Below are 18,905 nucleotides of genomic sequence, written 5' to 3'. Positions count from 1 at the left end.
CCCATTGTGTCTCACTGGTTTGGACACATACAATTGGTGGCACGTCTCTCCCTTCTCCGCCTGAGGAAGCTCCCCCTTTGTTGTCAGAGCTCACTGTGGCCAACTCCATGTACGCTGCACTCCTGGACTTCCATCCACCTTTTTGTGGAGGGAGTGAGGCCTGAGAGTAAGAACCACCAGCACCCACTTGACACCACCATAGCGATTCCACAAACACACACTTTTCTCCAATTGTTTATTGAGATATACTTCAAATCCCACAAAAGTCACCATTTTAAAGTATACATTTCAGTGGTTTTTAGTATATTTACAAGTTTGTGCAACATCACTACTACATGATTCAAGCACTTTCATCACCCTGTAAGGAAGTACCTTATCCATTAGCTATGGATTTTCCTATTCCGGACATTTAGTGTAAATGGAATCACGCAATATGTGACCTTTTGTGACCAACTTCTTTCATTTAGTGTGTTTTCAAGGTTCATCCATGTGATGGCATATGCCATGGCCAATAATGTTCCATTGTATAGATAATACCACAATTTATTCATCTGTTAACAGGCATTTGTTTTTCTCTCATTCTTTGGCTATTATGAATAATATGGCTATGAACATTCAGCTACAGGCTTTTGTGTGGACATGTTTTCAATTCTCTTGGGTACACACATACATACACAAGTCACATGGTAACTCTGTGTTTAACTTTTTGAGGAACTACCAAACTGTTTTCCACAGGGGCTGCACCATTTTACATTTCCACCAGCCATGTATAAGCATTCCAGTTTCTCCACATCTTTGTCAACACTTGCTAGTCTTTTTTTTTAAATTACAGTCATCCTACTCGGTGTAAAGTAGTATCTCCCTATGGTTTTGTATTTCACTATTATCTAATGATGTTGAGCATCTTTTCATGTACTAATTGGCCATTTGTATATCTTTGGAGAAGATTGTCTTTTTTAATTACTGAGTTGTAAGAGCTCTATGTATCCTGGATACGAGACCCTTATCAGGTATATGCTAAGGTTTGCAAATATTTTTCCTATTAGAATAGGAAATGGATTGTCTTTTCACTTTCTTGATAGTAGCCCTTTGAAGTACAAAAGTTTTTTATTTTAATGAAGTCCACCTTGTCTATTTTTTATTGGTTGCTTAGGCATTAGATGTCATATCTAAAAAACCATTGTCTGAGCCAAAGACATGAGCATTTGCATCTGTTCCCAAGAGTTTTAGCTTTAGCTCTTTCCTGTAGGTCTTTGACACATATTGAGTTAACTTTTTTTATATGGTGTGAGGTAGGTGTTCAACTTCATTGTTTTGCATGGGACTATTCACTTATTCCAGCACCATTTGTTGAAAAGACTGATTTTTCTCCATTGAAATGTCTTGGTGCCCATGTTGAAAATCAGTTGCCCATAAATGTAGGGATTGGTAATCTAATTCTTGACTAGCATGTCTGGAAATATTGTTCCCAATTATGATGGTGTATGTAGGAGCAGAGCTCAGCCAGAAGACAGTCAGGGAAAAACATGAGTCTTGAAATCTTCATTTCTGTAGGCCCACATTAAGAGGAGTTTGATGTGTCTTATGGACCAAGACTAAGCCATCAGGCTCCAGACAGCTTTATTGCCACCCGAACCTGCATTTGTCTGTGATGTACTTCACAGGGTTCATAAGCAGGGGTGAGAGAGCAAATAGGCTCACTTTAGAAGCAGAACTTGGATTCTCAGAAGCCTCAGGAGAGGGAGGAGCAGCCACTAGCCAGTATACATACAAGAAGGGCCAGAAGTATGTTTTCAGCCATGTGTGTATGTACCACTGGCCTTCTCTGGCCAGGAGGTACCACTGAGGGGCCAGAAGAAACAGTCCCATCAGGAGTGAGGAGGTACACACCCTGTAAATACTTGTATACACACTCATACTCCTTGTAAACCGTGCCACAGGGCTCTTCTTTTCCCAGGAACCCAGAAAATCATTTTTCAAAAAGTATATACCTCTGAAGTGAATTATCTGTGGGCAGTAGGAACCTTTGAGGTATGAAAAAGATGTGTTAGGCTGTAGTGGGCCTGTGGGTTTGGAAGGTGACATGCTCTCCTTGAACAGAGTCTAGCCTGGCTGCTCTGTGCCCTCTTCTCAGTTCAACCTTGGCCTGTGCTCTCAGTCCCTTTTAAAATATCACCTCTGTGCAAATCCCACTTGAGTTCAATTCATGATGGACTCTTTCCCCCATACCATTGTAATAGTATAATACTGATTGAAATTTGTCCCAACAGCATAAAATAGTCTCTGATTTGTTTGTTTCTGACAAGGGAAGGTGTCTGTTATTAGCTTTTTACTTATTTTATTTTAGTTATTATCTTACAGGATAACTCCTGAAAAAAGTTTATTTTTCACAAACTCCAAGTGCTTCTCCAGTCACCTCAGGGATAAGTGCATGTCACCAGCATCCAGCACTTCATCTCTTTTCCAGCTAGAATGACACCTTTCAGGTTTCTGACTTTTACAAAGACTGGAACACTCATTAAGCCTACAAAAAAAAGAGGATGCAATGAACCCTCCGAGTACAGACGGGACCTCTCACCATGCCTGTAATATGGAGGATGCTGAGTGGCACTGGTTGGCTCTGGACACCAATCTCTACTGCCTTCTCTGCAGGTGCTGGAAGCCCAGGAACATTTCACAGATGCCCTTGACAGCAGGGTTCAGCCAATAAAATTTACCTGTGTGAAATCCAGAGGGTAGAAGAGGTGGAAGCCGTTCTTTCCTCCTCTCTGGCAGCAGATGTACAGGCTGCATGTTGGCCTCCAAAAGACCCTGTGAGAGGGGCCAGCAGTGGGCGATCCTCTGTGGGCCGGAGGTCAGGAGGTTGTAAAGAACTGGTACTTGACAACCAGGGGAGAGAGAGCCCCAGAAGAAACTTACTTGAATTAATAAGCTACACTCCTCAAGGATGATGTTTCCCAGTTTCCAGGGACTGATGATATTGGAGGTATGAGGGAGGGACACCTCATTTGTCCTTCTTTGCCTGCATTACCTCTGTGGAAGGAGTGGCTGCCGCGAGGGATTCTGGCCTCAGCCCTGCTTTTCATACCTATGGCACTTGTTATTTGCATGTAAGTATTTAACAATTTATACTTTAATTCCTTACCAGATGGCCAGGATTGGTTATGAGCTTACACATTTCAAGGAGAGAGAATTACACATTTTATTGTAGGTGGCCCGGGGCAGGCTGGGGCTCCCTCTGTGCCGGTATCTTGCGCTTCGCTCCCTTCCCTTTGTCACCCGAACCTGAAGTCACATTCTTCTCTATTAGGACTTCACTGAGCTCCCTGAGACAAGAAGAATAATGCGAAATCTTTTACTCTTAAAAGAACTAATAAAAATTTTTGTTATTACCTCATTTTAGATAAGAATTTTAAATTGTCCCTAATCTTTTACCCTCCATCCTTCTCAAGTAGCTTCTGCGCCAGGTTTTTCTCATGTGAGGGACTGACGGTTCTGTACATATTCCTGAGCCAAAGCCGCCTTCTCCAGGAAAAGCCCTTCTAAAAAAATAGAAAGGAGGTATTAATTCCATATATCTCCTGCTTTCTCCAGCACAGTACTTGATCCTCCTCAAATTTACCTGATTCTTACGCTCTTCTGAGGGTTTATCCGGAAGTGGAAAGAAGCCCCTTGGAGGAAAACACACACACAGATAATAATTAGTGATTCATACTATTTTTCATGTCTCTCACAATGTGTATCTCTGACTTATTAGGACCAAATGGGTACCTCAGTCCATCATCACAAGCAAAATCACTACAGACCTGGGATCCTGAAAATAATTCCATGCATGCTGAGCTTCAGAACTTCTCTGTTATCTGTCCCCTATAACCCCACAGTGTCTCTGGGGAGACCTTTGTATGTGGCTTGGCATGGAGTGTAGGCAGGATTTCAGCCCCACTCACCTTCTTGGCCACTGGCCAACTGCCCTTGTGCAGTAAGTGAACTGCTCAAGCACACCGGGCAGAAGCTTTTCGCTCTCTCCAGAAGCATTTTACACCAGTATCCTTTGGACTCAGTCTCACATGTGTCACTTGCTGGTGGGTGGGAGAGAAGGTGCTTCCGTTTCCCTACTGCTTTCTCCTACAGGTTGAATCACACCAACTTATTGTTGAGTCCAACTAACTCACTTTCACATGTCAGACTCTCACTGACAAGTGAATGGGTTGTGAAATCAGCTTAAAGGTCATGACCAGCACTGAAACACAAAATATTCTTTGAATACAAATGGATGAGAAAAAAATCAGAGTGCATAATAAGTTTGTTTTAGAAACTACTTATGCTTATATGGTGCGTGTAGTGGGTCATGACATAAAATGGAGCTCACAGCCCAAGCACAATGATCAGTGGAGAAGTCCCCAGTGGGAAGGAACCACCTTCTTCCTGCTACTCACTCTCAGAATCACCATGGGGCAAGACCCTTTCCCTTTTCTCCTTCTCCATTTCTTTATTGTAAGAAGCAGAGATAAATTCCTGACTGAGGTTTCTCCCAGTTAAAATTCTGTGAGGATTGGATAAAGGCAACAGAGACTGGGGACCCGAAAGCCAGTAGGATGCAAAGGGATGATTGACAGGAAGGGCTCATATATTTGACCTTCCATCAGCTTTGAAGGAGACTCGCATCCAGGACCATGTGGCCTTCTCTGCCCTTTCCCCTGAGCCTCTGAGCAGTCCTCTGGCCAGGCCTCATGTCCACCCCCAGCAGGAAGAGGTACAACCAAAACCTTTCCCCCTCCAGTCATTTTCCTTCCAGGCCTCCTGACAGCAGATGCGGCTGTGCCAGGCGCATTCTAACTCAGCTTTGGCTGGGGAGCAGCTTCTGAGAGGCAGTAGGTAAGTACTCTTCCTGCCTTTGATGGTTTCCTCACCGTGAAATGACGTGATTGAAACAGATGAGTTCTAACCTTTCCTCTAGTTCTAAAACTCTACTTTGAAATGGCCAGATCAATATTTACCCTGAGCTTCCTTCTTCATCCAGCGCTGCCCTTCTACGGGAGCACATCTGTTTTGAAAGAAAACATGATCATGATTATCTATCATGACGACCACTATTTCCAAATCTTTACTCATCTTTTTATTTTAAATCTCATCTACCAGTGGGATGATAATGGTTTTGAGGACAGGAATTCTGTTCTATTTAACTGTTCTTAGACTCTTCCACAGTACCTAACTTGAGATTGTGCAGGTAGCTTGCAATATATTTCACTGATTGTTTTAGATAACATTCAACAGATAATCCCTAATAAAAAAACTCTTGGAACTAGGAACAGAAATTATCTGCGAGGATCCGAAACAGCATCACTGTTTTAAATTCAAGAACAAGAGTGGAAAAAAAAAAAAAAAGAACAAGAGTAGGGTGCCTATTATTACTGCGACTATTCATTATTGTTGAGGAGGTCCTAATCAATGTGATAAGAAAAGTGAAGCATTGTAAGAGAAGAGACAAACATATTTGCATTTGAAGTGATGAATAACCTAAAAAGCCCAAGAGGATCAACTAAAATTTTATTGGAAATAATATGAGAATTCACTAAGATACAAAATCAAGAGATCAATCTACAAACCTCAAAAGCATTCCTATATGCCATGGATATCTAATTTTAAAATGGAAGAAAACCCCATTTACATCAGCAAAAATGCATAAAGTAACTCAGGGTAAACTCAACAAAAAACATCTAAGACCTATGTGATGAAAACATTAAAACTCTTCTGGAGGACTTTAAGAAGACATGAATACATGACGCAAGATACCATATTCCTAAATTGTAAACATATAAGTTCTCCTCAAATTTACCTACTAATATAGAGCAATCTTATTCAAATCCCATGATAACTTTTAAATTAAAATCTAGCCAGCTCATAGTTTTCTGGAAAATATTAGAAAATATGAAGGAAAAGCTATGAAATGTATGAAGAAGATCAAAGAGCAGGAGCTCACTCTATTAGATGTTAAAATAAGTTATTAAGCACCTGGAATTAAATAGTGTGTTACTAGTAGAAGAAAAGGTAACTGGATCAACAGAACAGAGTCTAGACACAGACAGTATTTTTGATCAGTGAAGAAGAAATAAAGCATTTAATACAGTATTTTAAAACAATTGGATCTTCATGCGGGAGAAAAAGTTGATTCTCTACCTCAACCTCACTAAACAGCAAATAGACAAATTCTAGATGGATTGAAAAACGCAACAACACATGTTAAACCAGAAGAAAAAAATATCAGACACTGTTTTTATACCGTCAGGTGGCAGAGGCCTTCCTGGAAACCCGCACCCGCCGGGCCCTGCGGAGGGACTGGCAGCGGGGCCGGCATGCCTCCTGGCTCTTGCCATTGTCCTTCTCTCCCCTGGATTGTTTGTCTTTTTCCCCTAGATTTAGAAAACTTTTACATTAATATACTAATCCTTTCAGTGGCTTTCACTGAACTTCACTGTTTCAAATATTTCTCAGGATTTTTAGCTTCAAGGAGGAAAAACAACAGTGGGTGAAGGAGCACAGACTTTGCAGTTGAGCACCACTGGGTTCTACCTTTGTTTGGGGCCTTAAGTTGATCTCCTTCATCTGTGAAAGATAGACGGTGATAACATCCTCCCAGGAGTGTGGGGATTAAATCAGAAAATGTATGGCAGATGTAGTCTGAAGTTTGGCATAAATCAGTACCAAGTTTACGAATGGTGTCACCGGCAAAGTGATCAAATCTATCAAAGGCATCTGCTTATCATATCATGCTTAGAAGGCTCTTTCCCACCACAAGATATAAAAATATTGCTTATGGCTTCTATTTTTTTTCTAATACTTCCATGGATTCTTCTTTTCTTTTTGTTGAAACATGTTTATTTAAGGTGATATAGAGATCTGCTGTTATTTCTCCCTCCCCCCCATATAGTTAGGGAGCTGTTCTTTTACCATTTATTTAAATTCTTCCACCGATGAGAATATTAAAAGGTGACATTTCAAAAGTCCTAGGAACACACAGGTCAGTCTATTGCTGGACTCCATATGCTACTTCAGATCATTGTTAGGTGGCATTGTTCCTTACTGTGGAACTGACATTGCCTCCTCTTTCCCCCTTGAACACCATTATTGTCTACCACAGGGAAAACACTGCATGGTCTCTGTCCTCAAAAAGCTTATCATCTAAGGGAGGAGAAGAAACAATGAAACCATATACATACTTACATATATATAAATGCAAGGTTAAACTACATGGACATTAAAAGCACTATGGAAGCTTATATGAATTCCAAAACAGCAAAAGGACTTCTGCCACCTGGCGTACAGTGGTCACTGCCTGGGCAATGGTCAATGACTCCTTTCCCAGAGGCCTTGGCAAGCTGACCCCATGCTAGTTACCAGTCTCCTAGGCTCAGAGACTCTCCAAGAGAGAACTCACTCGGTGCAGTCTCAACTGATTAGTATCACAGGATTGATAAAAAGTCAGAATGCCAGAGTATGACTTGACAATGAGAAATATATCTGTTCCACACACAGACTAGCTGTGTCTACACAATCAGGGGGTTTCTGGTCATCACCAGGGAGAGGCCTCTGTGGCACACTAAAGTGACCTGCAGATACGTTTCTCTTTAGCAGTTCATCCATCCAGTCAGGTTTTACTCAAGAGAGAGAGGCCAGGAAGCCTTTCGGCCCTTAAGTATCTCTACTCTGAAGTTTTGACCTCAAGGCTGTGGTCTTATTTGCTTTCTATTACCCTAGACTGAATGACTTCATTATTGTACAAAAGACAGAAGTGCACTTTAAAATATTTAGTTCACTTAAATGTTTCCATGTTTATGAAAAAATATTTCAACATTTGTGTTCTGATCAGTAAAGAAAATAAATTGTTATAACCCTATAAAAATAACTATCTCTGCTCTGCTCTACCGTGTGTTGACCTTGGTGTTTCTCTCTTGAGGAGCTGCCATTTAAAAAACTGCTTATCATATTAACATCGCAGGGGAGAGGAATGCCTCACCATGGCCTCTAAGAACTGTTAACAAGTCTCACAGAAGGACTAGGACCAGAAGGACTGGAGTATTTAGGCAAGGATTCATGGAGAAACATGAACTTGAGTTGGCTTTCAGAGACTCGAGGGACTTCTACAAGGTGAAACAAGGGAATTTTAAACGGGCAAAGGAACAGACAAAAGTAAGAATGGGCATGCGACTGGGCATCCTGGGAGCTGGTCTGGCTGAAAAGAAGGCTGCTGCGACAGTAGAAAAGGTACATATAGGAAATGAGGTTGGGTTTGTCAGGTAGAGTCAGGCTTACTGGCTAATTAAATCACTGTGTTGTTGTCAGCCCTGCCTGTTGGGAAAAGTAACAAACCATTCTGTTATTGCACAAAAGGTAGGCAGGCAAGCCAGCTCCAGAAGGACTGTCAATACCAAGTGCTTTAGAAACCCTGACATGGGCTTTAGCTGCAGTGATCTGACTGAACCTATTTCCCCAATGCCTTACGTGATGGCGAAGAAAGTTGCAAAGTAAATCTAATGAATCAACAAGATCACATTTGTTTCTTTTAGCCGTGTCCTTTCTTCCAGGGTGACGGATCACTCACGAGGGTGGAGATTACACATCCCTCATAATTCCAGTCAACAAGGAAAGAAATCAGTGGTAGGACGGGAATGACTGATGTCAAATCGACTTAGTTTTGAGTTGAAGATATTTTACTGTCATGTTAACTCTGGCCTTCTTAAACCTCTCAAAACAGTCTAATGGCTCATTATCTGGTGTCAGTTCCACAGAGATCTCCGCAAGCGGGGTTCCTTTAAAAGTCTCTGGCATATACTTTGCAGGAAGAGAATAAAGCATATGTCGGTCCTGGTGACTAAAAAGGAATATCAAGTAGTGGGAGAGAGGCTTTGATTTTCAGTTTGTGGATTCTGAATCTAAAGACAGACTCTCCTCTGGAGGCCAGAACTAACTGTCCTTACCTTAATGAGGCAGAAAGCTGTAATCAACACCAGCACTGCTCCTGTCACTGACAATGCCAAGATGACTTTGATTCGATAGCCATGCACCAGAGCTTTTGGGAACTGAAAAAATAATCGAAAAAGACTTTTCAAAAACAAAGAGGTGGAAAGGATAAAAGCTCTTATAAAATCTCATTATTTCAGGTAAGCAGCGTAAATGTTTTCAAGAACATACCAAATCTAATGCTAATGATAAATCAGCATTTTCTTGCTTTATCTTGGGTGTTAGGTCCCCTCCTCATCTACACCAGTTGTGGCGTCATTGTCTGAATGAGCACAGTGGGAGATCACTGTCTTCCCCAAAGGCCCAGGCCTAGACAAGACATAGACTAGGGGCCGCGGTCTTCCTGCCGGGGTGCTTCAATGACATGTCCCAAACTGACTAACAGGCTGGGGGCCATGTTTTGGGCGTTATCCTCACCTCCTGGAACTCCTGCTCTTCCTGTTCACTCTGGGCTTCTGGACTCTCGTGGATGTAGTTTTCTGTTTCCCTCTGGTCTGTATCCCAGTCTGCCCTGGGCTCCTTTGCTTCTTGCTGCTCGCTGAGAAGCTTCATCAGGAGGCCGGTTTGGGAGATGAGCTTGGCACAGGCTGGTTTCAGGTGGGTCTCCGAGCAGCCCATTTTTAAAGTCCAGAAAACACGAGAAATGAGCCTTCTCACATCACTGTTGGTGATGAGGGACCGCAGCTGCTCGTTTAGCTGAGCTCCCGGGTGGTCACCTGGAGATGAGCTCCCTGGGAAAGGGAAGGCTGTGGATGTGGAGAGTAAGTCAGTGCCCACATTGACGTGTTCTTGTTGTGTTTCCGTGGTCAGTTTGAGACTTGGATCCAAAAGAGAAAATAAATCTGGAAAATGATTTTTCTGAAAAGTCAGTTCTGACGATGAAAAAGCCTCTTGTGAAGGGGAGTTTATAAGGCTCATTGCAGTGAATGGAGGCTTGTTCACAACCATCGGACTATTGTGTGAACCTTTATTGCTGAACTGTCTACTCATTTTGGCCTTGAGTGTTTTGTGACCCGCATGCCGCAAAGATTCAGGAAAGAGGTACTTTTCTCTGAAGTGTGAGGTTGGTTCAGAAGCCTTCATATTTCTCATTCCAGCACTTGCAGCTTCTAAAACAAAAATACTGTCAGCTAGGTCTTTGGATTTTGGTTTAATCTCAGGTAGAGATTTTGGAGTATTGGAAGCAGAAGGCCTGCCCATCAAGTACTGGACAGAAGGGACGGCTGCCTCCTGTTCCCTTTTGAATGAAGAATCTGTGTTGAAGGAGCTTTCTGTGGTCTCCCTGGGGGGCTGCTCCACGTGAGGCTTCTCCGGCACCCTTGGGGATGGGGTCGTGAGGCCTTTTTCTTCGGCCATGCTCTCCACAAGGAGCTGGGCCCTCTGCTTCCCATTGATGCCAGCCTTCCTCATTTGTCTGCGTCGCCTCTTCTGAATGCCCTTTGGGCCCTTGATGACCACCTTCAAAGGCCCCGGCCTCCTCCCTACACTCTGAATCTCTGGTGGGTTCTTTTCTTGTAATTGGGCAGTTTCCAATGTTTTGGTGGAGATTTGGGGCTGAAATCTGGGATTCAGAAGTTTGGAACGTAGAGGCATGCCATCTATGATATCTCCCAGAACAGAGATTATTTTCTGTTTATTTTTGTCAGCCGAAATGCTGGATCCAGGTGGAAGAGAAGTGTTCTCTGCGTTGTTTTGCAAGTGCCCCACAGGCTCATCTCCTCCTTGTAGGTTTGAAACAAGTTGTTTAATGAATTGTAATAGTGCTGATTCTGCACCTTCCAGATATTTGTCAGAGAAATAAGGTAATATGTTGTTCAGTGCACTAACAACACTTTCCTTGTTAAAGTCTCCTTGCTCATTTTTGAAGGCTGACAAACTGATGGCATTTTTGTCTGTGGCCACCTTCTCTGGCTCGATAGTCAGCTCAGGGCTGCTACTCTGCTTCCGGGATTGTAATGCCTTCATGAACGACCCTTCTGGGTTCCCTACAGATGTTTCATCATCTGTCAAAAAGAAGAGATTGCTTTTCATCTTACTAGGCTGATGGACAGTGACTGCAATGGGGTTGGGGGTGGGTAGAGGGGACTTGATAGTATGGGTGAATGTCAAAACCACAATGTTGCTAATGTGAAGCCTTCATAAGATTGTATATCAATGATACTTCAATTTAAAAAAGAGGAGAGACTGTTTTTGATAATGAAAGACTGATGAGACAGCTTTTTGTCAGTCCATAGCCATATATATCAGTCAAATAGATCGGGAATCAGCAAACATTTGAGGTTTGATTAGGAGAAAAATAAACACAAACTTAAACCTATGGTTGGCATCAACAAAAGGAGAGAAATATGTCTTTTGAAAGAGCCGCTTCTTGCTAGGAACACTCCATAGTGCAAAATACACTACTATGTGCAGGATCATTCCATTGGTCCTCAAGGGCCAACTGTCCCGTGCTCAAGGAAAGCCAAGGCAAGAAGACAAATACTCGCCCTCGACTAGATTCTCTGCAGATCTAACAGTGACTCCTCACGTTCACATACTCCATCCTGTAGTGCTTCAGATGCAAAGGGAGTGTGCAGCTTTCCCTCTCCACCTCTGCAGTGTGTTCCTGCTCTTGCTACCATCACAGATGAGCACACCACCACCACCCACTGCAAATAAGTTCTCTTCTACATATGCCCTTCTCCACCTACCAACCTATTCCTTTGCTTGGTCCCTGCTTCCATATATCCCAGCCCCCATGAGAGAAGGCTCTATAAAGGGGGAAAAAACAAAAACAAAAAAACACCATGTCTACCCTGGCTCTTTGCTTAAATTTGAGCAGGGATCTGGGGTGTGGGTTGAGAGCTGTCAGGTTGTTATATCAATGTGGAATATTCAATAAATCAAAGGAACAATACCTGAGGTCCTAAAATGCAAAAGGGAAAAAACAAAATTTTTTCAGACACCTGCTTTGCTTTCATTTAATTTCATTTCTAGTATTTCCAGTTTTACTTGGGGAACCAACCAAAGCTTCTGACTACGTGAAGGCCAAGGGCAGCTGCACAAGTTCACTGGCCAGCTGGGTTTATTTTCCAGAAGAATTATAAGTATTTTTGGTGGTGGTGGTGAGGGTCAGAGGAGGAGGTAAGGGTCGTGAGGAAGGAGGAGCATGGGCTTGAAGAGAGCCCCAAACCGAGGCTAGCAGACCTGAGCACTAAGCTACAAAATATAACACTTGGATCTCATTTTTCCTCACCTATAGAAGTAGAATGAAAATGCCTGTTTTGCCCATCTTTAGTGGGAGAAGAGAGTGATATAACTGGCAAAAAAGAATTTTATTTTAAATAAGCAACATTGTATTTATAGAAGAAGCAAAGTATTATTTATGATGCACCCCAGACCATTTTATGATGTGCCCCAGAGACTTGTATTCAAGCTATCTGAGCATGAAAGCACATTTTGGAAGTCATCACGTTAGTGCGAATAAAACCTACTACACAGAAAAATACTTAAAAGCACCTGAGTGTTTTTGGGGATAGAAAGGCTTGAGTTCAGAGCAAATTTAGAGTTGGACAGTCTAAGAACAGAAGAGACTTCCCATCCATTAGGAGGGCTGAGCAGCAGCGTCTCGTTATAGAACCAGAAACTCTCAGGTTCCAAAGAAAGCTTTCATAAAATAGCACTACTTGTACTCCTCTATAAAAATTGCAAAAATAAACAAAAATATATCTATACTTGTCCTACAAGACAAAGGGCACATGAGACCTCAGGCATATAAAATCAGTTTGTGAACTGTAATACGTGTATGAGTAAGTTCTCATTCAGGGGTTAAGCACCAGGCAGAGAGCACAGTACACAGGATGTGGCCACTAATGCTCATTCTTTCCCCTTCCATTCCTTTCTCTTGTTCCTTTAAGTATGTGGATCACTGTCACTGTTAGCTTAATGTAACTGAGAATCTGACTTTTAGCAAAGGAGTTCTTAGAAATGTAGGGAGTTGAACTCTTAATGAATTAATAAAAATAATGCAATTAACACCATTAGTTTAAAAATTAACAGTTAAAACATAAATAAAACATCACCGGATAATGGTAATTCACCACAATATGCGATGTTTGTCAGACATTCACTGTCACAATGCAGCTTGACTGTATTGTAGAAAACCTCAATATTATTTTTAAATTGGCAGAGGCAGCAGGTCATATGGATAGGTAAAATCCTATAAATTGAAACACAGAGAATTAAATCAGTGGTAAAGGAGTTACTTGACTAGGTATAAGAGGCAGGCCCAGGCCACCCACAGGGCTGTGCAAAAGGAGTTCTTGGAACATATGGCCTGTGAGGTTGGCTAGGGATGAGCTGGCCAACCGCTGTTCTTGAATACTGTAAACAAACAGGAGGACAGAGATGCCTCACAGTAGGGTAAGAATGGAAGTGGGTATCGTAGGCCTAGAATAAAGGTGATAGGGATTAGAACTGGGTGACACTGATCTGTTAGAAATAAATGATATAATGGAGACAAGTGAGGAAATTTGAATATCAACTCTTCATTAGATAACATTATGCATAGGAATTTCATTTCTTCAGTGTGTTTTTAGTATTTTAAGCATATAGGGAAATTATTTGGATACCCAGAGAGGAAGGCATGTAGTTGACAAGAGACAGACTGACTGGCAGATGCTGTGGGACGTTGAGAAGATGAGGCTAGAGCAGTGGCCAGTAGATCTGACGGTGAGGGGAAAACAGTCATTTCTCAGCTGACCTGACAAAAACGGCGAGAGCAGACTGCTAAATGCAGGGGCCTTTCCCATACTAATCTTGTGTAAGGCCATCAGTTAGCCTTAGCATAATACCAAATTTCTGTTAGCTTGTCGCATTGGAGGGGGATGGCACAATTAAAGGTGCAGTAAGTTGTGTAATAAATTGTCAGAAAGCCCTACAGAAACATTTTTTTAAACTGCAAAGATAAAAAATGAAATTTGACCCTTATCTCACATTATATGTGAAAATGAACTAATAAAAATGGACCACAGATAGACCTAAATTAATTAACCAACAAGTATTCAACTTATTGAAAGAAAACATAAGAGAAAAATCTTTGTCGCTTTGGACTGGCAATGGGTTCCCAGACAAAGATTTCTTAGATAACGCACAAAAAAGGCACAAACCTGTAAGAAAAACTAGAGCTAATCAAAATTCAAAGATTAAAGACTTCTGGTCTTCAGAGATACTTTTAATAGAATGAAGACAAGCTACAACCTGAGAGAGGATATTTGCTAAACACATATCTGAGAGAGGACTTTTTCCAGAATATATAAAGCACTCTTAAAACTCAACAGTAAGATAAATATCCAATTAAAAAATAGATTTGAACAGACATGCCATTAAAGAAAATGTCTGCACATGTATAGACAACATCATCAGAGATTAGAGATCTATTAGAGAAATGCAAATCAAAACCACAATGAGACACAACCACACACCTCCAAGAAAGGCTAACATTTGTAAAACACTGAATATAAGGATCAGGTGAAGATGTGGAGCAACAGTCAAACGTCATGCACTGCTTTCTGGAATGCAAAATGGTGCAGCTACTTTAGAAAACAGCTTAGCAGTTTCTTCAAAAGTTAAATACATACCTAGCATATGATGCAGCCAAAACATGTTCACACAAAGATCTGCGTGTGAATGTTTGTCATAGCTTTTTATAGCCCAAATTAGAAACAACTCAAATGTTCGTTAATTGATGACTGGTATGGATCTCTACTCAGCGATAAAAAGGAGGGACAGCTGTGACAATATGGATGACTCAGAAAAAAGATTATGCTAAGTAAAAAGAGCCAACACAAAAGGTTACATGCGATATGAGTTCATTGATAAGACCTTCTGGAAAAGGCAAAATCTGCAGATTAGAAAATCAGACTGGTGGTGGCCGGGGGGCTGGTGATGGGAGGAGGGGTTAGCCTGCAAAGGGCCATGAGGGGTCTTTCTGGAGTCACACAAGTTCTGCATTTCAAATTGTGGTGGTTACATAACTATACATTTGTTAAAATCCATCAAACTGTACTCTTAGAAAGCAAATTTGACTACATGAAAATCACACTTCAATAAGCCTGACTTAATAAAATAACGAAACTTTAAAAAATCAACTAAGTGAAAATAAATACAAGAAAAATCAACTTACAGTTTTTCTAACTTGGGGCTCATCATGACGATGCTCTCAACTGTTTTAAGTGTCACTTGGGTTTTCCCCATGTCTCTGAAGTAAAAAGCACAAACGTTTATGATACGAACCCAAAGACAAAAGCTCTATTCTTAAAAAGATACTTAATGACACATTATTACTTCAGTTTTGGCTTCTCTATCTAGGCAGCTCGAGTTTACCTGCCACAGATGATAATTCCAGAGAGAAATTACTGAAGAAATTTAAATTTATTTGCATCACCAAATTAATGACCGCCGCCCTGAACACTATGATCTTTTTGTCACCGCCCTGCTTCTCGTTCTCACCTGCACCCACCAATCCAGATTCTTTTTTTTTTTAAATACACCTTATTCCTCTTTGCTTTATGGGATAAGTTATATTTCTACATGCATCTACACATTCCATATCTATGTGCGTTCTTCAGCACCACTGTCTCGGATAGCTTGTCTTGCACATACACATTCTTTCTTAATCCTTTCTTTGCCCAAAACTCTTATTTCAATAACCCAGGTAAAATTAAAATCATTCTTTTTTAGCCAAAATGCAAAATAAATAATCTTTGATGAAAGTAAAAGAGCAGAAATCATCTGATAAGCCATGAGATTGTTGCAATACTTACAAATATTTTAATGCTCTCAATTTGAAAAAATAAGAATCTTCAACAGTTGTCAGAGGATTATGACTGAGGTTTCTGAAAAAATGCAATGGAATTAAAATTATCTGCATTTCATGAAACATTCATTTTTTTTTTTTGGTATAGGACTTAAACGTTATAAGAAAAAATCGTTATCTGTCTTTACCTATAAATCACACTTAGAGTCTGTAAAGCACTCTTGCTTTGGGAACTACCTACCTAGGTCTCTAGATGATAAAGGGGAGAAGAGAAAAAGGAAAAACACAGAAAAAAGTGAAAAGCAAAGACTTTTCAGATTGAGAATCCCACAAAGTGACAATGCTGGGGGGAAATCCCCTTGCTCTGTACGAAATGGTATTCCTAGGTCCTCCATAATCCAAGGTGCTTTTCTTTCAGTTCTGGAAATTAAAACAGTTCCATAGTTTAAACCACACAGTCACAGCAGGACCTTGCTGTCACTTTTGGACCTTGCTTTTGGACCCAAAGAGAAAGGGATAAATCTGAGAGGAGGCGGTAAAACGCCTGCTCCCATCACAGCCTTGGCTACTCTGCACGCAACTACCTGTTCAGTTAGTCTCCTGGATTGTTAGCTCCTTGAAGGCAGGGAACACACTTTACTGTTAGTGTCACTCCTGTGCCTGACATGGTGCCTGGTGTTTACTAGGTATTTATTAAAAGTTTTTTGAATAAATAAACAACATTTTGCTTACATATCAATAAAATGAACAAATTCATTTTTGATGCAAATTTTTATTCCAAAATGCTGAGATTTTCTTCTCCATTCTTTAAAACAAACACAGACCAAAAAAAAAAAAAAAACAGGAAGGAAAAATCTTCTTGTAAATTAACTTTACTCAAGAATCATTACTGCATTTTGCAGAATATTAATATCACAACTAATATCAATTGGGCTGCCAGGCATCTGTGATTAGCTTTTCACATTTAATCCTCACAATAACCTTGTGTGATACATATTATTATTACTATTACCCCATTTTACAAGCGAGGAAACTGAGGTAAAGAGACGTTATATAATTCATCCTAAATCATCAAGCTAGTGCTAAGAGGCAGAACTGAAATCTGAACTCAGCTCTGGTTCCAAAGCCTGGGTTTAATTTGTATGGAAGAAAGGGATTAAAGACAGCTTTTACTTTAACCTCAATTTTGAGAGCACTAAATATAGAAATAGCTTTTCAAACGTGATCTACCCATCTGGGAAACCTCTATGAGAATTACATTTTCTCTTTTTATTCCTTTTCCCTAATCGTCTCCCATGCTTAAATATCTAATTAGCCTGTGGTCATTGAGACTTTAGAGATTTAAAACCATGTTGCAGGAGAATCAGTGAAAATGATGGAGTAAGGGCATCTGAAAATTTATCCTATAAAAGCAACAACAACAACGACAACAACAAAAAAAACAGTAGCAGAAATGGCCAAACCAGCTTTTTCTGAACTCTGGATATTTAATCAGTGGGCTTACAGCAATGTGGGGAGAATTTATTCAAGAAAAACATTAATTTCTCTACAAACAGTGAGTTCTGTGCTGCTTTAACTTCTCCTAGACCTTTGCTCTCTGTCCAGTGGTAGCTTTGAAAAACAGCCCAAGGTCCTTCAGAGCCTCCTTCCCAAAGACTTGTCTCCGTGTTAGTCTGGTGGTGCCCTGGAGGACCTTCCCTGAAAGGCTTGTCTTTGACCTGACTGGGAGCTGCCTAGTGCTATAAGCCTCTCCTCAGAGGGCATTTTTTAAAACAATTACAGGTAAATGGTATAATGTGGTAGGTGTGTGAGGCAGTGGACAAATAATAGCCGAACCAAAAAGTGTTAAAGGACAAGCTGAGGGAGGAGATGTTCACAGAGACTTTGAAAGGCTCCAACACATTCCTGGGAAACTGGAAAACCATGAGACATATTCCTGAGAATCTAGAAGAAAACCATTAGCACTGATCAATGAGTTCAGCAGGGTTGTGGAAGACAAAATCAGTAAGCAAAAATCAGCTGTATTTCTGTACACTAGCAGTGAACAATCCAAAAATGAAATTGAGAAAACAATTCCAAGCCTAACAGCATCACAAAGAATAAGTCTTAGGAAAAAATTTAGCCAAAGAAACACAAGATTGATTCACTGAAAACTATGAAACCCAGTGATTTGCCTGTGTCTCAGAGAACTCGGCTGTGCCACAGAGCACTCAAGCAAAAGGGAGGAAAACCCCCATTTCTTTTTGGATAGTCAGGAAAGAAAGTTTATGGAATGAGGCTACAGCAATGTATTTTATGACTATTCTGCACATGATAGCTTAACACAAACATCTTTTTCCATTCCTCAAAGGTTCCTACTGCTCACAGATAATGCACATCAGAGGTGAACACAGTTTGAAATGTATTTTTCTGGGTGACTGGGGAGAGAAGATCTGTGTGGCAAGTTTTCAGAACTCCTTTCATTTAAAAGAAACTGATGGCTGAGGAAGCACCGACACCAGTTGCTCCCTGGAGAACTTTGTGCTAAACCTAGTTCTTTCAGCGCTGTGTTCCAAGAGCAGGAAACAGTTAGGTTCAGAAGTGGAACTGTGAGGCCTACACACTATGGAGAGCGTCACAGTCGTGGATCCCCGTGACGATGCTGGCGTGGGTGTTACATGATGGAGTGTGGTTGTTGCCTGTGCAAAAGATCAGGAAAGCGGAGCCTGCCATGTATGACTCAGACATGTTTCCTGGCCCCTCTGTACCTTAGTTTCCTCATTGGAAAAAAAATGGATATTACAAATTTTTCAGAGTTCATACTGAGCTGACCCCCAGCTCACTAGTAACTGTATCATGTTTTCACACATATTCATCGTCAATTTCACTTACAATGTGTGTAAGAACTGCATTCCATGCCAGGCCTGAAATGTTCCAAAGCTCAGTTCTGTAATTAGATTGCAGCCAAGATTTCTACAAGAAAAAGAAGAAAAAGATTATTGCAGAACATTTATCCTTTGGCAGGGATTCTAACCTGTATATGATGAAACATAACCTCAATACTTCCTCATATACTAAGGAAATCTCACTATGGAAGATACTTGCTTTGTTT

The 18,905-nt window shown here is 40.9% G+C and overlaps 1 protein-coding gene across 22 annotated transcripts in view; it reads right to left on the bottom strand.

Annotated features, from left to right (window-relative positions):
• Window positions 1-221: 221 nt before the first annotated feature.
• The window catches only part of LOC108388367 (leucine-rich repeat-containing protein 37A-like), a 70,548-nt gene continuing 51,864 nt past the window's right edge, over window positions 222-18,905 (bottom strand). For 16 of the 22 annotated variants that reach the window (XM_073235230.1, XM_073235228.1, XM_073235238.1 and 13 more), the window contains 10 exons: window positions 18,686-18,766; window positions 15,822-15,893; window positions 15,182-15,256; window positions 13,080-13,216; window positions 9,436-11,021; window positions 8,976-9,077; window positions 4,998-5,044; window positions 3,623-3,671; window positions 3,436-3,542; window positions 222-3,326 (listed from right to left, as the gene is read on the bottom strand). In XM_073235230.1, coding sequence (XP_073091331.1) covers window positions 3,203-3,326; window positions 3,436-3,542; window positions 3,623-3,671; window positions 4,998-5,044; window positions 8,976-9,077; window positions 9,436-11,021; window positions 13,080-13,216; window positions 15,182-15,256; window positions 15,822-15,893; window positions 18,686-18,766 — 2,380 coding nt within the window. In that variant the 3' untranslated portion in view covers window positions 222-3,202. The remainder of the gene's footprint in view (window positions 3,327-3,435; window positions 3,543-3,622; window positions 3,672-4,997; window positions 5,045-8,975; window positions 9,078-9,435; window positions 11,022-13,079; window positions 13,217-15,181; window positions 15,257-15,821; window positions 15,894-18,685; window positions 18,767-18,905) is intronic. The other 6 variants (XR_012130605.1, XR_012130606.1, XR_012130602.1 and 3 more) reach the window with 6 other exon arrangements.

The sequence above is a fragment of the Manis javanica genome, chromosome 4 (genome assembly GCF_040802235.1).
Source record: "Manis javanica isolate MJ-LG chromosome 4, MJ_LKY, whole genome shotgun sequence".
Lineage (NCBI taxonomy): Eukaryota > Metazoa > Chordata > Mammalia > Pholidota > Manidae > Manis > Manis javanica.
Note: the sequence above shows the minus strand (reverse complement) of the source record. Positions and strands in the feature narration are given on the sequence as shown.